This window comes from Sarcophilus harrisii, chromosome 2 (assembly GCF_902635505.1).
Source record: "Sarcophilus harrisii chromosome 2, mSarHar1.11, whole genome shotgun sequence".
Lineage (NCBI taxonomy): Eukaryota > Metazoa > Chordata > Mammalia > Dasyuromorphia > Dasyuridae > Sarcophilus > Sarcophilus harrisii.
The window spans coordinates 379396124-379417089 of record NC_045427.1 but is presented as its reverse complement, the minus strand read 5'-3'; the positions used below and the strand labels follow the sequence as shown (position 1 = coordinate 379417089).

Sequence of the window (20966 nt, the reverse complement as noted above, 5' to 3'; positions counted from 1 at the left end):
TCATTACTGCTCCATTGGAAATGATTTGGTTGATCTCGTTGCTGAGGATGGCCTGGTCCATCAGAACTGGTTATCATATAGTATTGTTGTTGAAGTATATAATGATCTCCTGGTCCTGCTCATTTCACTCAGCATCAGTTCGTGTAAGTCTCTCCAGGCCTTTCTGAAATTATCCTGTTGGTCGAAATAATTTATTTGTAAAACGAACACATATATTTATTCCCGTATACATAAGGTATAAATACACACATAAACAATATAAATATTCGTGTATATATATATATATATACATAGATATACATATACATCATATATACATACATATGTCTATACATAATATATACACATATGTCATCCCTATGTTTCTTCTCTTTTATTATCAAGTCTCAGATAAAATTCCCCTAATCTAAGTAATATTCAAATACTTAAGTTACCACAAGATGGCAACAGATCATTTCATGCAATTTTGGAAGTAGGCTCAGTGCCATCATTTCTAACTTTTAAAAATATGTAGAATCAAAGACAGATCATTTTATTTAGCTATTGGTGAACACATTAAAAACAAACCTGAATGATTTTATTTTTTTTACTTTATTGTGTGGAAAATTGTTTCATTTCCAATTAATATAGTTGACTTTTTGAAAATATTTATATAGCGAAATGACTTGAATCTCTGGCAATGATTGAACTAGGGCATGTGCTTCCTACTGTTGTGTGGTAATGAAATTCTGATTTTAATTTTGTTATTTCAAAGCATCATGTTATGCATGAGACCTGAGTGTATAATGAAATATAATTTCATGATTTCCTCTGGTTCTTAAATTAATCTGAAGTTTTAGTAAGTAGCAACCAAATACAGTTAAATGTTTGGGTTGCTTTTATGTGCTAGAATTTCACTGATGGATAATCCAGAGAAATCATCAGAATTTGAAAGGTGCTTCAGATAATAATTTTTTTTGGGGTCATGCTTTTTGAGTGATAGATTACCTTTCTTGTTTCTCTCATTGCTTTGTGGTTCTAATAATCCTTATTAAAAAAAAAAACAATGTGTTTATGATATTCACTTGGCATATTATGCTAATATCACAAATCTTAATGGAAATTTCATTGGCCGTAGTATATTAATTATCCTTGTTTATATTGTTAAAACAACTTATTTTTTTCCCCATCCTCCCCATTTTCTTCAGAAGATGGTCCACCTAAAATAATTGTTCTCAATGTGGGTTGTTGCAACTAAATTTGTTTCGTTGGGTCAGAGAATGTTGACCTTTTGAATAGCATTATATACCCTAGATTGTTAAATTTTGTAGTTTTATAATATTAGAGCTGGAGGAGATCTTAGAAAGTAGAACATAAAATTTTTATCTGGAATAAATCTAAGGAAATTGACAAAACTGGAAAAGATCTTAGTGATCAAATAGTTAAAGTCACTCAATTTACAAATGAGGAAACCAAGGTCCAGAGAGGAAAGTGACTGTTGTACTTTTGTCTAGACTCTCAGGGATCCTCAAACTTTTTAAATAGGGGGCCAGTTCACTGTCCCTCAGACTGTTGGAGGGCCGGACTATAGTAAAAACAAAAACTTTGTTTTGTGGGCCTTTAAATAAAGAAACTTCTTTGCCCTGGGTGAGGGGGATAATCGTCCTCAGCTGCGGCATCTGGTCCGCGGGCCGTAGTTTGAGTATATATATCCTACACACACACACACACACACACACACACACACACACACACGTGTATATTTAAAATAGAGTAGCTAGGTGGCATGGTGGATAGAACTCTGGACCACGGGAAAGAAGACAAGTTCAAATTTGGCCTTTAACACTTAATAACTATGGAAACTTGTGCAAGTCATTTAATCCCTATTAGGCCCAGTTTCCTCAGAGGTAAAATTGGATTGATGATAGCACTTACCTTACAGGGCTGTTGTGAGAATAACATGAGATTATATTAGTAAAGCACTTAGCACATGCCTGACCCATGGTAGGCTTGTGATTTCTTTCTGAATGTATCAACAGTAGATCCTGTTCATTAATTGGACATGGCTCTAGTCTCAAATTTGTTTTTTTTTGGGGGGGATTATCTCTTTGATAAAGATAACCTATCAGCAAATGATTTCTGAATAAATATCCCCATGTGGAAATTATGGTTATTTTATAATAAAAATAAACGCTATCAAAGAAAGAAATGTACATTTAAAAAAAAGTCTAATATCTTTTTTCCTTTAACTGGATAGTAAATTTAAGATATTAAACTGAAAACTCAGTTTTTACTCAGAGACCACTTAGAAAATACTTAATGATTCTTTAAGCAGAAATGTCTGTTTTAGTAACCAAGAATCCTTTGTATTCTTTTACTTAGTACCCTAACTCCATGGATAAAAATGTGATTGATGTGAAAACTGTGGAAGAACGAACAGGTGAGCTGTAGGCATGCTTATTATAAGGTCATTGCTGGCTGTTATCTTTCTTTTAAAATACAGATTAGACACAAAAGATGGATTTGTGGTCAAATGGATTTTCAACACTAAAATAATCACCAACTTCTGACAGTTAAATTTCTTGTTAACTTTTTTCTACTGGTGACAGTAGATGAACAATCTTCTGTTCTACCTTTACTAATTTTGATGTCTGTGTTTGCCAGAGGTCAATTGACTTGTTAGTGACAAAGAATGAATTACAGTCTCACTGGATAATATCTGAATAACAGAGATAGATAATTAGATAATGGAGAAATATTATCTTACTGAATAATATCTCTCAATTCCCAATCCTATGCGCTCTCAATATTATTGATATTATTCTCATTATTGGTGTTTGCATTAAATTATCTTAGTTATGGTTACATGTAGTCTTGGGTGTCAACACTGAAAGAACGACATAATCTAAGGTGGTAGATACTAAAAAATTCTCCCCCCCTTTTTGTTTTGGCTTTAGGATACATTAATGATAAAAATGTAACATATATCTCTAGTTTATAACAACCCTGTGAAGTAGTGAAGTATTATTGTCCTTTTTTCTTGAGGTGGGGATATTAGACTTGTAACATTATTGCATAGAACTACCAATACAAATTAGCACCTGCTTTACAACATTTAGTTGTATAAAATTGCCTGGATAACTTGGAATTTATTTATGTGACTTATCAATGGTCACACAACTAGTAACTATAAAATAAAGAAAAGGACCAATAGATGCAAAAATGTTTGTAGCATTACATTTTTGTGGTGGCAAGTAACTGGAAATAGAGCCACTCAGTTGGAGAATGCTGAAAAAGTTATGGTATTTGAATGTAATGGGATATTATTGTTCTATAAGACATGATGAGCACACTGATTCCAGAAAAGTCTGGAAAGACTCAACTGATGCTGAGTGAAGAGAGCAGAACCAAGAGAACATTGTTCACAGAAACAACAAGATTATGTGATTGATGATCAACTCTCATATACTTGGCTCTTTTCAAGAATGAGTGATTCCATGCAATTCCAACAGACTTGCGATGGAACATGTCATCCAATTCCAGAGAGAGAACTATGAAGACTGAATATGGATCAAAGCATAGTATTTTCTCCTTTTTGTTGTTGTTTGTTTGCCTATTTTTTCTTTTTTTTTAAATGTGTTTTTTTCCCCTTTTGATCTGATTTTTCTTGCACACCATATTGGACTGCTTGGTGTCTTGGAAAGAGGGGAGGAAAGAGAGGGAGGGAGGAAAATTTGGAATACAAAGTTTTGTAAAGATGAATGTTAAAAATTATCTTTGCATGTATTTGGAAAAATAAAATACCATTAGAAAAAAAAAAAGAAAAATGACCATGGAAAGTTCATCTGGGATTAAAAATTTACTATGGAATGGTCATGCAAAGATAATTGAGAGCTTATTAGATTGACATGAAAAATAAAAATATTACTCCCCCCATCTTAGTTAAAATCTTTATGTGTTATATACACAGGCACACACACACACAGAGAACTAGGTGGCACAAAGGATAGCATTCTAGACCTAGATTCAGGAAGATCTAAGTTCAAATCTGTCCTTAGACACTTACTAGCTGTGTGACCCTGGGCAAATCATTTAACTTTTGTCTATATCAGTTTCCTCATCTGTAAAATGAGGATAACAATATCACTTACTTCCCAGGGTTGTTGTGAGGATCAAATGATTTGATATTTGTAAAAGCTCTTTGAAAACCTTAAAGTTTAGTTGATATTTTTATTCTTATTATATTGTTATTTTTAGATATCTCAACAGGTGTTATCTACAGAAAGAGGATTGCAATCTGTCAGAATGTAATTCCAGAAATTTTAAGAAAGGTAATAAAAATTTAACCTGACTTAGAATTGCATTAGTTTTCTGTCCCCTATTCTGCTTCAGTTAGATATAGAATCATAGGAAGGGAATTTAGAAGTTATCTAATTTAAACCAATCATATAAGGAAACTGAGATCTGACACTGAATTTAACCTTAGTGAGGTTGTTAAAATTGAAAATTGGCAGCAATGAGTTGGTGCAGTGTGTAGAGCACTGGCCTTAGAGTCAGGAGGAATTCAAATATAACCTGACATTTAATAACTGTGTGACTGTGGGCAAGTCATTCAACCCCAATTGCCGCCACCTTAAACTGAAAGTAGAACTCTGTTCTTCAACGTTCAACCAGTTCAGTCTTTAAATAGAGTGGTGAAAGCATCAGTGCAAAAATTCATATGGCCCATCCCCTTTGCCTTTCAGCAAAGTTGCCTTAGCAAGAGCATTCAGAAAAATGGGAGTTTGTCCAGGACCTAAATTTCCTCATGTGGAAGGAGCCTGATCAACTTCCAGAGTTCTAGTATCTTATAATTCCTCATGGGCAACTAAGGGGCACAGTGGATGGAAGATTGGGTCTGAAGTCAAGAAGACCCATCTTCCTGAGTTCAAATCTGGTCTCAGATATTTATTAGCTGTGTGATTCTGGGCAAATCACGAAATTCTGTTTGTCTCATTTTCCTCATCTGTAAATTAAGCTGGAGAAGGAAATGGCAAACCATGAAAATATATTTGCTAAGAAAACTCTAAAAGGGGTCACTAAGAGTTAGACAAACTGAAAAACACCTGAACAACAAAAATAATTTCTCATAGTAATTAAAAAATTAAATCCTAGTTCAGTTTCAAGCTAATTCTTTTATTTTTTGCCTATAATGGAGATACAGAGAAGATCTAAATAAGTCTTAAAAGAAATAGGAAACATATTGCACGAGTGAGTTGGATTTTACATTTTTCCCCAAAGGGTAAAAGTGATTCTTTTTATAAAAAATGATTTGATGTGTAAAAGTTGTACAGATTTAGTCTGACCTTTTAGGAAGGATGATAATCTTCCCTTTTAAACTTATGGTCAAAGATGATAAAAGGAGCATGTAAGATGGTACCTACTTTGGAGATCTCCTTTAAATTTTTGTTTTGGTACTCATGTTTCTATGGAGCCATTTTAATGTAATAGACAAAGTATGATAGCAAAATTATTTTTTCTCTTTGAAATCCATTAAAGCCACACTGCTGATACTTTTTTTTGGAAGAAGGTAAGTGAAAAGTTCCCTTTCCCTCTTTTCCATTGCTTGGCTCATAAAAGGCATAGTTTTTTGGGGTAGTTAAAGACACTGGATTTAGAACATTCTTATAGACATTTAAAATTTTAATCGATTGTATATAATTCAAACCCCAACTCTGTTCCCTAAATTATTAGAGTTGAAATTGAATTGCTATCTCATGCAAGTGAGAGGAAAAAAACAGTGGCTTCTGCTATTTCCCTTATGGAAAACTCAAAATTGTGTTAAAGATTGAAGATGACTTTTAGTGAAGGGAGAGCCTATACCTCACCATAGCAATGAGTTTTCTTTCATTTTGAGATGGTAAAATGTTTTGCATTGCATACAGAGAGTGTGATAGGGATTGTTTCTATATACAATGCTTACTACCATTGCTCCAAATACACATATTGAATCTATTATTTAAAAATGCATTCAACTTTGTCATGCATCTCAAACCTTAAATTATTTAAGGTACTTCTGACTTCTGCTTCTTTTATTTTTTGCACATCTCCACTTAGGAAAGCATAAATTTCCAGGTATTGAGCAGAGACTAAAATGAAGAAAATATTTTACCTGATATTATCTTGCATGTGAAGGTCTGTAAGTGGGTCCTATTAGAATCCATCAATTTAAGAGGGCCATAACCGAGCTAGAACTGAAACATGAAATAGGCTGATAATTTACTTAGTGTTTAGCGGTTAGGGAAATCTGGCCAGGGGACTACACAGCTTGCATAAATCTTGGGCCATCTGCATGTCCTCACTAGCATTTATTAAGGTCAAAGTATATTTGATTAGCAAGGGCTTACAGCAGTTGGTGAGATGTGTCATCTCTCCTTAACAGTCATTTGGCCTCTTAATTATCCAAGACTAAAAGCACCTCCTTAGTTCCTTTTCATGTAGCTTCCTTGCAAAGATAAGAAGTTACCATCCCTTTGTTGGACAGGTGAGCATTTTAAAAGTGCCAAATATCCAATTAGAAGAGGAATCATGGCTCAATCCTCAGGAAAGAAATATGTCTATAAGAAGTCATTGCCTAACATGGACCCAGTATGCATCCATGAATGAAGAATCTGTCTTCAGGGAAAGCTTGGAAAATCCAAATTGGTAAGATTCTCCCCATTCTTTACTACCCACATTCCACTTTTCCTCTCTTTTCTCTTTTTCTTGCTATCCTTCTCTTTTTAATTTTATGCTTATAATGTTGTTCTGATTCATACCTTTTGCCCCTAAAAATGTTGTAGTTTAGTTCCTTTTGAAATTACCTCTTTGTATTCCCTTAAAGATGGCTTTTAAAAAATTTCTACTAGCCTGCTAAATTTTTTATCTGTCCATTTGAATTACTTATGTGATTTCATTGGTACAGAGCCTTCTTAGGAAGGAAAAGTTCCTCAATTCCTGCAGATTGGCAAGTGCTCTGCAATTTGTCATTTTATGGAGTTGCCTGGGGTTACCGAGAGGCTAAGGGACCTAGCCATAGTTATATAGCCAGTATCGGTCAGAAATAGGACTTGAAAGCAAGTATTCTGGACTCTGAGACTGGCTTTTTATCCACTCTGCCATGATGCCTCTCACTTATGCCATACTGTCTGATGATGTACTCTGTTAAAGTAGATATGAATAGAAATTGATAAGAAGAAACTCAATGTTTTGTGGTCATCCTTATAAGAAGATGCTATTGTTCATACATTACCAAAATAAGATGCATGTTAAATTATTTCTTTAGTATGAGGACAAGTTTGTTCTGAGCAATCTGTACTCTCAGGTGGGCCAAATGTTTCCCATTTGGTGAAACATCTGACTGAAGATAAGAGTACCATCTGCATGTATAAAATAAAGTTTTTCTTACTATATAGTAGTATGAAAAGTGTAGCAATTTAGATTTTCTAATTTTATATAGAAAAGATCTATTTTAGACAGGAACCTAATTTCATTTCAACCTGATATTTCTTAGGCCCTTTTCCTGTTGAATGAGCTTTCCTTAGTGAAATGAATCTTGACACTTGGCCTGGAAATCTTGGAAATAACTTTTTGGAAATCTTATTCCGTCATATTTTTGTTTTGAAATTTTCCAAAACCTTTTAAAGTTACTATTTTACTGGTACTTTATTTTTCCCCTTGCCCTTAACTCTAGGATTTCTTTTTCCCTACTAAAAGTGGCAATTAGTTTTAGCATAGCTTATTGAAAATATAAGGCTGGTGATTAGGCCACCTGAGTTTGATGTGGCCATTAACTTATTGTGTAATTATGGACAAGTCATTCTTAATTTCTTCATTTCTTCCTTTTGAAGAGATTGGATTATATAATTTTTGGGTTCCTTTCAATTCTGATATTTTGTGATTTTTCTGATCACATTTCTAATGTTTCCCTTTAAAAACTTTTAGATTGGATTTGATGGTCTTTTTTGTGAAAAGATTACTTCTTGCTTTGGATGGGCTCCTAAGAGGTAATTTGGAAAGGTATTAACTGTTTAAAATAGAGAATAGTTTGCCTTTGAAAGCAGGGGAAGTATGGACCGGAATGTAACATATAACTTTTTCTTAGGTAGAAAAACAGAATTTTTTACTTCAAATTTTTATGATCAGTATCTGCCTATATTACAAACTAAACAGCATAATTTAGAATTTCTTGGATTTGCTTGCTTCTTGGTGACTCTTGTTATTGTTTTTAAGAGTTTTCTAGTTTTCTCATTCTAGGACCTGCAGGTCATATATAGAAGTATAAAGTATGGCCCTTATCCTCAAAGAATTTAAAATTGAATAGGGGAAATAAAAAAGGTATTTGAAAAAATTTAACAAAACTATAAATGTGAATTTAAGTAACAAATGGTTAAGGTACAGAGTATAGGTACAATAGAAATTCATTCTAGGGAGGAAATAAATCCTGGTGGGCTATGGGTCTTGGCTTTGAAGATTAGGTAGAACTAGCTAGAAAGGAGTAGGGAGAAAATTCATGTAGAGGACAGAAGAGAATCTGTTAGGCAATCAATTTATTGATTGAGTCCCAATTTATTGATTGGAATGATTGAAAAAAAAAACATATTTGTAAGGAAGTAGGTGGGCCAGGTTGCCTGAGGAAGATAATTTATGCAAGCATGTAGTAGGAAGTAAGGTTGGAATATTAGGTAGGTCAGGGACTGATTGTAAAGAACCTTCAATGATTGGCTAAGTGCCTTGGATCTTTTCCTTTAGGCAATGGGAAGTCATCTGAGATTTCATAAGCAGAAAAGTAGGGAATAAAAGCAATATTTGGGTTCCAGGGAACTCATAGATATTTAATTTTTGATATGGTTTCAGGAAGACATTTTACATGACATCTTAAAACAAGTAGGTAATTCAGGGAGAGAAGTCAACTAAAGAAATACATTCATTTTTTTCCCTTCATTTCCCCCTTAGGAGTTGTGATAGTAATGACTAGTCATTTACAAGGACCAGAAGACGAAATATGAACTTTTTTTTTTTTTTTAAAGAGAAAAACTGTCAAGGCTGTTAAGCCTAAAATTAGATCTACAAGCTGTGTGTTGGTTAGCAGGTGTGGGTGTGTGATAGGAAGCCAAATGTCATTCTGTCCCTATGCTTTGCCTGTCTCTTCAATTCCGAGATAGGTTTGAAATGGATTTTCCTGCAGTATTTGCCTGAGACTATGCTCTATTTCCCTTTGCATGTCTAATTTCATCTCCCACCTGAGTTTTTCACCACTTCAGGCTAACCACCTCCCCCTCCATTCTATTACACGTAGCTAATTTCAAAATCAGTCCTGTCTTCACTAAATTAATTCAACATCTTCCCATACCCTGTCATCTGCCAGGATCTTTGGATCAATGAATTGGATATCTTAGACTGTTAAAGTTGGGAGATGAAAGAAGGTGATGAAGTCTATTCCTCATAGATCCCCTAATTTCTAAAGAATCTTTATTTACTTAAAAAAAAAGCAAAAACAAATATAGGGTACTTATTATTTGCTTGGCATTGTACTTATTGCTGAGAAGAATGCAAAAGAAATGCATGACAGAGCCTCTGTCCTCCAGGAGATCTATAGAATCTATAGAATTGTCTTGGCACAGTGTCTTCCACATTGTAGGTACTTAATAAATCTATTACACTGAATTACATAAACCCAGCAAAAATAATAACATTTTTGACATATATATATATATATATCAATAATATCAAGTTTAGATAGCTTCCCACCCCAAACATATAAAACAACAGTGCTTCCCCATTTTGTGAAATCTTTATTCAGTGATACAAAAATGTCAATTGGACTTGACAAGTATAAAGTCCTTAATGTATGTCCAGAAAACAGAGACTAAAGAGAGAAGCTCAAAATTGGAGGTCAAGTTGAACTAATGGAAAGAGGTGATACTTTAAACTACCTTGTGTTCCTCTAAGTAATACATGTCAAACAAAGATACCAAAGTCATAAATGTCAAGAAACTTATTGGTGTCCTGCAATCAGAGCCCAGCATGAAGAACATATTCAAAGCAATTAACACCTCTGCGATATCAGTTTGTGCATGCACAAAGCAGACCATGACAGATTTATAAAGTAATGTAATAAAACAATTTAAAATATGAACAAAACATAGAGCCCTTTACTCTAAGGCAGTTTTGGAAAAATTAACATTTCCTCAACAAAAAGAAGATGCTGATTGACAAGTATTTTTATAGCACATGATAAATCAGTTCAGAACTTATAGAAATACTTTTGGACTAAGCAAATAACACTTTACCAAGCAATAGTAAAACTTGAGAATATGTATATGCCAATGGGTTTACTGGGAATAATTGAAAGTAGGTCAGATCCAAGAGTGGAATTGAAAGGTCTTCCACTGGTGACATCCACATAAATTCAACCAAAAATATTTGTACAAAAATGTATAAAATAATTAATTGAGCCATATGAATTTGTTAATACAAATGAAGGAGTTTATGATGTCAATGATGTTATGATGTTATGATGTCAACCAGAGCAGGACTACCAGAAATTATAAATGGGTTGTGCTTAAGGAGTCTGAACTTATTGATTAGTGGAGATTATGCAAAGAAAAAGTGGTACCTTTGCAACATAATCATTGCTGACTATATGAACTTAGTGTGCTTACCAAGTCAAGAACTACTGGCTAGGTATATATACTGAACCTCTCTATCTCATAAAATATCAGATAACAAATTTCCATGTTACAAATAGAGATTGCAAAATGTCTTTGAATATTTTACCAACTGTATCAGAACAAGACATCACTGGCAGTCCAGAATTGCCTGGGCACAACATTGAGTCTTAAAAATTTAAGAACTATGTTTTTTAATAGATGCTGTTGTTATCAAATACTCATAACCATCAAGGTGGGTGGAATAAAAAAAAAACTAGCAGGAGAAATCAAAATTATGTGGGAATTAGTGTGAAGTTAGAATCATCCTCATGATTTTAGCTTTCTGGAACTGTCCTAAATAGGCTTTCAATGAGTCTACTGAAGACAAGTTTTAACTTTTATAAAATTACAAAAATCAGCTCTTTTTCTACCTGTGCAATAGTTCATAAAATATTTAACATAAAAGAACAGCTACTTGTCATAGGCCCATTCCTGTCTGAACTCCATTAAAAAAGATGAGAGTGAGATAATCATTAAAGCTTAAATTATGCATTAAAATGTGCAAATCACTTTATATATATTATTTCATTGGATCCTGTTATTAACCTCATTTTAGAGATATAGAAACTGAGGCTCAGAAAGATTGTTACCTACTCATCACACAGTATCTGTAAAAGTTGAGTGAGGTATTTAATGACTACAAATTCAAAAAATAGTAGAAAAAAAAGTACTTTTTCTACTCTTATTAACAAAAGTAGGTTTTATCTTATTTCAGACCATGGTTAGCAATGTTCTTATATAGTTATGTGCTTTTTCTTTTATGAAGTCAGAACTGATTGACACCTGAATTTATGTGTCTCTTTGACAAGGGGAGCCCCAAAACTCTCTTTTTCTCTCTCACTTTGGGGGTGAGCCAGGAGGGTAAAGCACTTGAGAAGCTCCTTGAAGGAGAGATTCTCCTTGAACCCTACCTCTGTGAAAGACCCGCCCCATGGAAAATGGTTTCATTCTGTTATCTAAGTGGGGCTAGTTGAGTACGCGCCTACTTAGCTGGAGCTGGAGATTCCAGCCCCATTGAATTGGAAGTTAACCCAGAGATACTCAATTCCAAGATTTTCTATTGTGATTCCAGTTCAAACTGCTCCCAACCCCCATCAAGAGCAACCCTCAACTTGTAGCCAAGGTTTCAATTATAAAAAGAGCCAACATGGGGCTCAGTCCTTGCAGAGGACCTAACATGATGCCATGCTATGCCAAGGAACCATTCTCTCCCCTTGGCATAGCAGCAACCCTCTGCCTGCTAAAATGACATTCTCTTTCAGTGTTATCCCCTCTTTATCTTTTTCTCACCTATTTCCCTAACAAGACTTTATACCTCTCTGTCAGGATTTCTCTTCTAGAAACTTTACTTCTCTGTCAGGACCTTGCCACTAAGGAATTCAGTCTTTCTATTCATACATAGTAAAGACTGACTTCCTAATACCAATAATAAATTTCTTTTACCAGTCTAGCTTTTTGGGTTCGTAAATACCTTTATGAAGGATCTCTGTCACCAGAAGGGGTTCCCACAAACCCCTACCCTGTGCCACATCCTAGGGGAATCAAGGGGACCCTGCACCTAACCTCATTTGGTAACACAACCCCAAACTTCTTCATCTAACTCCCTTACCTCCAGGAACCCTAAACCTCTTCATGTGGTTCCCTGAACCCTGAACCTGCCACTAACCTCATCATCTTCAAAGCATCTGTACTTTCATCAGTCAATTAGTTACATTTACTGAGTGACTACTGTTTTGTAGATGGATGTATTAGAAAGAGAGAGAGAACAAGTGAGAGAGTAGGACATGGAGAGGAACACAATGAAGAAAGACAAGACCTGATTTGTGGTGTCAAAGACCTTAAAATAGAAGTGACTACCTTTGGTTACTTTTTGACCATTATAGACTTACTGAAAAGATAATGATCTGGTGTTATAGGCAGATAATTCATTATATTTTGATTTATACTTTTATTCTCAAAGTCAATTGTTTAAAATTTCATTGTGATTAAAGAAACGGGAAATAAGGGCTTTTTTTTTTTTTTTTTAATTATGTTTCCATAAGAACCTTGCCTCTTGGTTTTAGTTAATACTTTGTTTTGTAACTTTCCAAGGTAATTTCAATCAAATGTTGTATATGTATGATAGATATGTGTCCTCATATTTTATCTCCAAATAGACAACTTGAGGATAGGACACATTCTTATTTAAACTTTGTTTATCCCCAGGATACTTATGAATATTCATTGATTGATTAGTAATAAGAGATGGTGCTTGACCTCTGGGATTTTACAATCAGTGCTAGTTTATTAATGAGTTCCATTGCAGGTTTGCAAACACATTTGGAAGTCATATCTGTACTTATTTCTGGTGCCTTTTGTTCATGTTGTACCTTGTTAATAGGTTTAGTTTAAAAACTTAAATATCAAGGAAGATGAAGAATCATACTTTGATGCCTACTTGCTTTTATTTCAATAATAAACATTTCCTTTAATTGAAGAATACAATTATAAAATATTTAACTAACTACTTTTCCATATAAGAGAATTACTTATTTTTACTTCTGAACCATAGCAGCATGGAGATTTTTGTGTTAAGTAAAAAACATTTATGGCACCATGAGGGAAATTTCATTTTAATTTAATTTAATTTAATTTCAGTGTAGTAAAGACTAATTAAATTCACAATACTTAAGAACCAGGGCTTTTCTATCTTTGAATAAATGTCTCAGTTACATGTTACACATCTTTAAGCTTAAGAAAATCTACTTATCCTTTAATACTTAAAAATAATTTCTAAGACTTCTTAATATTTACCTGGAATATAGGATACTTAGATTTAGTAGGCATCTGTTATAAATTTGCATTGAATCAATGCATATGAAATATTAAATTCTTTTAAAACCATGAGCAGTAAGTCAGGCCCAACTTTAGAGACAAATTAAATGAAAGTGGCGAGTGGCTGTCGTTGACAAATTGTCAGTGATGCTAAATTTTGTCACATGAATATTCTTAGAATATTGGCATAGTAGTTCCAATTAATAAGGTCAATAAAACTTCATATCTTAATAAAATACATAAACCTGGTAGGTATATGCTTTTGCAAATGTTATTTTTATTGATAGTTTTAGTTTTTAATGTCATTTAATTTTCAAATATATTTCTACCTCATCCTTACCAAAGCACCATTCCTCTTAAAAAAATTTAAAAGCAAAAAAAAACAAACAAAAAAACAAACAAACAAAAAAAACAATGAACATGTCAACTATATCTGGCACTATGTACAGTATTACACACCTATCATCCTTCATGTCTTCAAAGAGAAGGAGCAACATTTTTCCAATCCTCTGGGGTGAAGCTTAGTCATTTTGATAATAGTATTCAGCTTTATTGTTGTTATTTCCATTTACAATGCTGTGGTTGTGTATACTATTTTGCTGATTATTTTACTCTTCATAGGGTCATATGTCTTCTCATGCTTTTGAATTCATTATATTTTTCTTATAATACAGTAATATTCTATTTCATTCTTGTACTATGATTTGTTTAGCTATACCTAAGCAAAGGTCATTTGCTTTACTTTCACAAAAGGTGATACTATCAAGATTTTAACATGGGATCTTTATTTCTATCTTTAAATTCCTTGGGTTATATGTCTATCAATGGTATTCTTAGGTCAAAGGGTATAGACATTTTAGTTACTTTGGGAAAAAAAAAAACAACTTAATTCTAAATTGGTTTGCATCAATTAAAAACACATACCCCCAACACCAATACTTAGAGATAAGCTAAATCTATTCTTTTGGGAATTTAATGATACCAGTATATATATGGGCATATTTTAAGCATCATTGAGTTTTCTTTTCCTTTAATGGTAGAAATGCTGAAATTTCTTTTTCTAGAAACAACTTGGGTAGATAACTTGATAGCACTCTAGTTTGCCATCTTACTTGCATTTCCAGATTGCTTCTCTCCTTTTTTTGTTTTGTGCTTGACTTGTCCGAAGTCATTGGCTGGGCAGGCTTTGCTCAGAGTTTGTTTTTTACCTTTAATTCTAGTTGTAGAGATAAAGGAATTAAAGAGATAGCTAATGACTTTAAAAAAAAAAAAACGCCTCTGGATTTATTGTCAAAGAAAGCATTAGTCTATACAGATACACATACCCTGTCCTTAATTAGTGGTCAAACTATTATTGAAACACGAAGCAATTAAAGGAGAATAATAAATTTTCTTCTTTTTTTCTTGTTCTTGTTCTTTCTTTCTTTCTTTCTTTCTTTCTTTCTTTCTTTCTTTCTTTCTTTCTTTCTTTCTTTCTTTCTTTCTTTCTTTCTTTCTTTCTCTTTCTACAAAGCACTGCCCTCTAACATATTAATTTATCTTTTTTTTTTTTATGTGCACACATATGTCTTTAATGGATTCCCTCCACCCCCTTTATTTTGTGTTTACTATTTCCAGGGCATTTCCTTCCCTTATCTCCCTTAGTTATTTCTTTATTTATTCATTTACATAACACATATTTATCATTTTTTTTGATATTAATAGTGTGTACTACAGTGTACTAGGTCTTGAACATGCAAAGACATTTAAGATACAGTCCAAGCCCCTAAGGCACCCACATTGTAGAAGGGAAAATAAGATGTGTGTAGAAAAAAACCCCAAACTGGAATGTGATTAATGTCTAACATAGGTTAAAAGTTCTTTGTACTTTTAAAAGGTCTGGGATATCTAACTGGTATCCTCAAATTCTTGGAATTTGGGAGTTGAAGGGAACATTAAAAATCTGTCTTCTTTTTGCAAGGAATTTACTGCCCTATGTTAGATGAGTGATAATTTATCTGATAAAGAATTCGCGCTTCCTGGAAAAATACCATACTCAGATTGGCTATCTTCATGTTCTGACAAGAGTTGCTGTTTACAAGGTTTCACATTTTGAAATGAGGTTATATTTTCTTTCTTTTTGCTCTTCTGCTAAGCAGAATTATTTATCTGACCCTATTTTCATAGTCATTGAGATTAGCATTTACCTGTGTAGCCAGAGCCGTAAAAGTGAGGGGTCCCAAAAGAAATTATGAGACCTATAATATATTTAATATCTTTTGTTGTGTTTTCTTCCCTATTTTAGTTTGGCTGTCATTGGGGTCTTTGTCCATGAGGAATACTGAGTATGTTGCCAGTAGGCAAGTGGCAGTTTACTGATAGCTTACTGATCAGAAGAAGGAAGCAAAAGCTGAGCACAGGTAAACATGCATAGAACAAGTATATATTTTGCAGGTCAATTAGATTTAAATATCATACCACTGACCAATTGGAGAAGCCTTCAGACAACATCCTTAACATGTTGACAGTGATGTCAATAGAGAGAACCCTATACTGACCTGACTTTTGGTATTAACTGGGCCACTAACTTTCTGTGAAACACTTTACATGTCAATATTCCAAATATCACTGTTTGGAGCTATATCAAAGATAGAGACATTTTTATTGTAGTCAGTATAGCTCATTCTCCAAATTTAACATTTTTAAAGGAATATGTCATCTGAATTAAGATGACAATACAGATTTAAAAAGTGATTTTAAATGTTAAAAATATATTTATATATGTGCAAATTTGCTTTATGCAAAACAAATACATTTTCTCAGATAGACCTAAATTTGAAACCCATTTCAGATATTTACTAGCTTTTTGATCTTTGGTAAATCACTTTTCTCAGACTTGGCTTCTTCATTTATAAAATTAAGATAATTATACCCACCATAGAGGAGTTGTGGTAAGACTCAAATGAGAAAATATATGTAAGATGATAGGCAAATCTTGAGGAGTTATATAAATGCTAGCTATTATGATGATGTCTCAGAAAAATCACTTAATTTATTTGCTCAGTTTCTGCTTCTGAAAAACGGGAATAATAATATTTATTTTACTTATGTTACAAGATGATTGTAGAAAAAATTTTAAAATGTACAACAGCTTGATGTTGTCATCTTGATTTTTGAATCATTGTCTTGAATATTTAACTTTTTAGAATCCTGAAATATTAATGAAACTGATTCCTAAGGTGGAATAGTCTAGTATGCTAGGTTTGTTAATTCAATGAGTTTTAAATTTTTATTTTACTTGTATAACATGTGAACTATTCACATGTCCTTTCTCTGCCAGGAGTTAAAGAAATAAAATGCCCTTTTGAAAAGTTTAGAGAAGTCAAGCAATGGTACTTTTTAATCTGAGTAAGAGGGAATTTATAACTGGTAACAACAGATAAAAAAGAAACACAGGATAAAGAGGAAGATTTTAAGTGATTCTGATTAGTGCCAATCTTATACAGTCTTTTTATGGGTTTTGATAGATGATACTTAGACTTTACAATAAAAAGTGAGGGACTGAATAGAAAGGTTTCCTCCCTTCTCTCTTCCCTATATCAGCAATAATTTTTTTTAACCAAGGTGTTGATTTTACATGCAGTAGCTTGAAACTCCTTCAGATAGCAAAAATATGAGCATAATGCTGGTACACTTAGGAACAGAATCACAGTCCTCAATCATGTTGAGAATCAGCATCTGGTGACTATACTGTCAGTTTTGTAATCAATGTTAATATTGGTAGCTAAAAAAAGCGAGAAAGCAAAATTGAGCAGCAGAGTTCAGTTTCCTACTATGCATTTACAGCAGCATTTGAAGTAATTTCAGATGCTGGAATCCACTGCTGACACTTTTGATACACATCCATACTCAGAACACAAATTGTAAAACATGCTGTAGCACTGAGAAGAAATTCAATGGTTGCCCTTAATGCATTCTCCCTTTTGCTCTAGAAATAAAGCAACAGCCCCTTGTTTAAGGTGATTGAGAAAAAAAACCAATGCTTTTTGCTCCTCCCAAGTTTTGAGTTAGACCTACCCATGTCTGACAGGAACCAGCTGTTATGAGTTCCTAAGCTTTTAAGAAAGCTGCTTATGAATGTGCTAGTGACTATTAGTTTATGATCCAGATAATATTGAATTGTGTGTAGTTGTGGTCTTACTCCCATGTCTGGCCCCCAAAAGTCATTCCCAATTCCAATACTGATGCTTCCTAGCTGTGTGACCGAACAAGTCTGTTTACCAATTTGAGCTCCAATATTATTATCCTCATCTGTAAAAGAGGATTGCAATACTTCTGCAATCTTCCCCAGCACATTGTTTTGGGGAAGTGTTTGAAAAACCATAAAGTACCATAGAAAGATGTTATTGATAATATGATTCAGTTGAACAGAATCTTACAGGTTCAGGGAATCTTTCCCTAGGGCTAACCCTATTAATAAAGGGAGAAACAGCTGAATATGTCAGGTACTTGGAATTTCCATTATTTGATTCAGCCTTTTGAATTAAAGGCATCACATAGAAAGAAAGGTATTGTGAAAATATACAAGTCTCTAAGTAGGGAAGGAATAATAAACTTCAGTGACTCTAAATTTCTTTGTCTTGAATTCAACATTGTGAGAAGAAAAATGAGAATATATTTTCAAAACACTAAGTACAATGTCTGTCACATTGTAGTCCCTTAATAAATATTTGTTCCCTTTACCTTCTCTTAAAACCTCTCCAGATGTCCAGATTATCTAACCAACTTTTCCAACTGTATTTCATGCTACTATACTTACTATGAAGGAAGTTAAAAAATAGAGATGAAGAAGCACTTTAGAGCGTAGCCAAACTGGACTGCTTGCTCTTCCTCAGTCTCATTCTGCTTCCTCTTGTCTCTATGCATTCATAAATATCATTCTACATACCCAAAATTGATTCTTTTGAATCAATTAAAATTATTTTTTCTCCATTGAAATGATTTTTTCCTTGTTTTTCTGGGGTATTTTTCTCTGGGTTTTTCTTTTGCTCTTACCACAAGTATTTTATGTTGAATTTCAGTCTTCCCTCTTATACCATAAGCTCCTGGAGGGTGGGGGAGTTTGAAGTGTATAATTTTTCATCTTTGCTTTTCTAGCAAATGAAGTATAATTAAAGTCAACTGGTACCATTAATGGATCCTAGAAATATAGATTTAGATTTAGAAGAACATCAAGTTTAGTCATCTTTTACATATAAGGAGAATGAGTCTGAGAGCAGTTAAATGACTTAGCCAGAGTGATATAGCTAATATGTGTCTGAAGTAGGATTTGAATTCAGGTCTTTCTGATTTGAAGTTAATACTTTTCTTTTCTGGGCTGTAAGGGAAGTACTGGCATACAGAGCAAGTAAATTTTGATGGAGGTAGGGAGGAAATAGGGAGAGTTGGAGAACATGGAGTGTTACCAGGAAAATGATTTGATAATACGCTTGTTGGAATGGAGGGAGGTATGATCTTTTGAAAGATGAAAGGCAATGAATTATAATCTATTGGTTGTACCTTTCTTTACAAAACTCTACTCATCATCTATACTGTGTGACCTCTAATCCGTTGACCCTTTAGTTCTTTGATATCATCTTCTGTATACTTAAATATTACTGAGGCTACTTGTTCAAGCTAATCCCATTTCATCTGGTCTCCTGTGAAAGATACTCCTTCAGTCATTCCCACTCTTTCACTTATTAAAATTCATAATTTAAAAAAGCACCATTAGACATTGCTTTTTAAAAAAAATTTGCTATTAAAGTATTACTTGGGAATCTCCCTCTCTCCTTCCAGTTCTCTCTTCCCCCTTATCCTAATAGTGATCCTTTGGTATTTCCTGGTACTTGGGATCTGAGTATTATCTCAATATTAAGCTTTCTGCAGATCCTAGGGATCCTTGTTTTGTCCCAACAGAGACATTATGTATGTATGTTAGCAGCATATAATGAAAATGGAGGACTCAAATCATAAGATTTTGTATTCCACTTACTGTATGGGTCTTTTTATGTTTTTCTCTTGAAACTTGTTGCTTCCTTTATTTTCTTGTGACTGTTTAGACAAGGTGTTCTTTCTTAACCCAGAAATCCTCATGGATTACTAATTTTTTAAAGTCTTAATAACTGTGTTTTAGTGTAGTTGCAGTCCTTCAAAATTCTATATATTATATTAAATATTTTAAAATATTCTGAGAAGACACCCATTGGTTTCACCAGATTGCCAAGGGGGTCAATGGTACAAAAATGGTCGTGTGCCTGATAAGTAGATTGTGAGTAGTCAGAGGGGGCTGCTGTGTGTATTTGTTTATTTGTTTGACAAACTACTAATTCATCAATGCCTAGTTCTTCCACTCAAGACTGTAAACAGGAAAAGACATTTTATTTTGTTGTACCTATTAAAACTAAAGATCAAATTTGTCTGGGTCTCTTTAGTAAATTATACTTTCCCTCTCTCCCATCAATGAAAATTTATGGAATCATGAATATTATAGAAGGGAACTTGTATAGATAGTATTTTGTGGGGTTTTCTTTTGCTTTTTTTCAGTTGGGAAAGAAAGACAATGAATGCTTGTTAATTGAAAAATAAAATAAGAAAGCATTTTGTAAATAGTCAAGCATTATACAAATGTGAATTCATTAAGATAAATTTCTGTTTGATTTAATTTAATATTTAAGACTAGAAGAGACTGTAGAGATTATCTAGTCTAAACTGCTTATTTTACAGATGTGAAAACTGAGGCACAGAGATCTGTCAGTAGCAGAACCAGTTCTGGAATGTACATCTTTTGACTCCTTGTCTGGAATTCTTTCCACAATAACACACATTATGCTAGCCCAGAGATAAAAATGGCCAAGGTTAAAAAAATTCTACTTCAAAACTTTGCTTTATTATTAATTGAGATGAAGAAAGAGGAAGAGTTATCTCTCGTGTATGATACTGCACAGAGATGGGGTGCTTTTATTTCTTTTCTTTCTCCTTTTCCTGAAGTATCTAGTGTAGAATATTGCTAAAGGCAGTATTCTGGGATCAATCGCCAATTGGGTTATTCTAATATGACAACTTCTATGTTTCTAGAGACAATTAGTTCCCAAGAGAAAAAACTAAAATTTCAGTGTTTGGAAAACTTTTTTTGGTTTCTTTTGTTTCATGGGTTACTTATTTTTGTATTTGAGTGAACCTGCATCCAAACCCTAGATTGCAACCTCATTAAGGTTAAAGATCTTGATTCATTTATCTTTTTTATCTTTCTTAGTATCTATGAAAGGACCTGGTATATTTACAATAATTATTTGGCATAATTCTTAACATTGGTGCTAAAGAATAGAAGTATATAGTTTGAAAGATTTAAGGTGTGTATATGGTGGAATAATGATCTGCACAATCTTTGTAGAAGATATCCAAGCTGTTAGGTGTTTTTAAAAA

General features: G+C 33.4%; 1 protein-coding gene across 1 annotated transcript in view; it reads left to right on the top strand.

The window, feature by feature from the left end:
- The window catches only part of PRELID2 (PRELI domain containing 2), an 88197-nt gene that overhangs the window by 31540 nt on the left and 35691 nt on the right, over positions 1-20966 (top strand). Inside the window, exons 2-4 of the mRNA XM_012551578.3 lie at positions 2362-2419; positions 4237-4310; positions 6503-6663. Coding sequence (XP_012407032.1) covers positions 2362-2419; positions 4237-4310; positions 6503-6663 — 293 coding nt within the window. The remainder of the gene's footprint in view (positions 1-2361; positions 2420-4236; positions 4311-6502; positions 6664-20966) is intronic.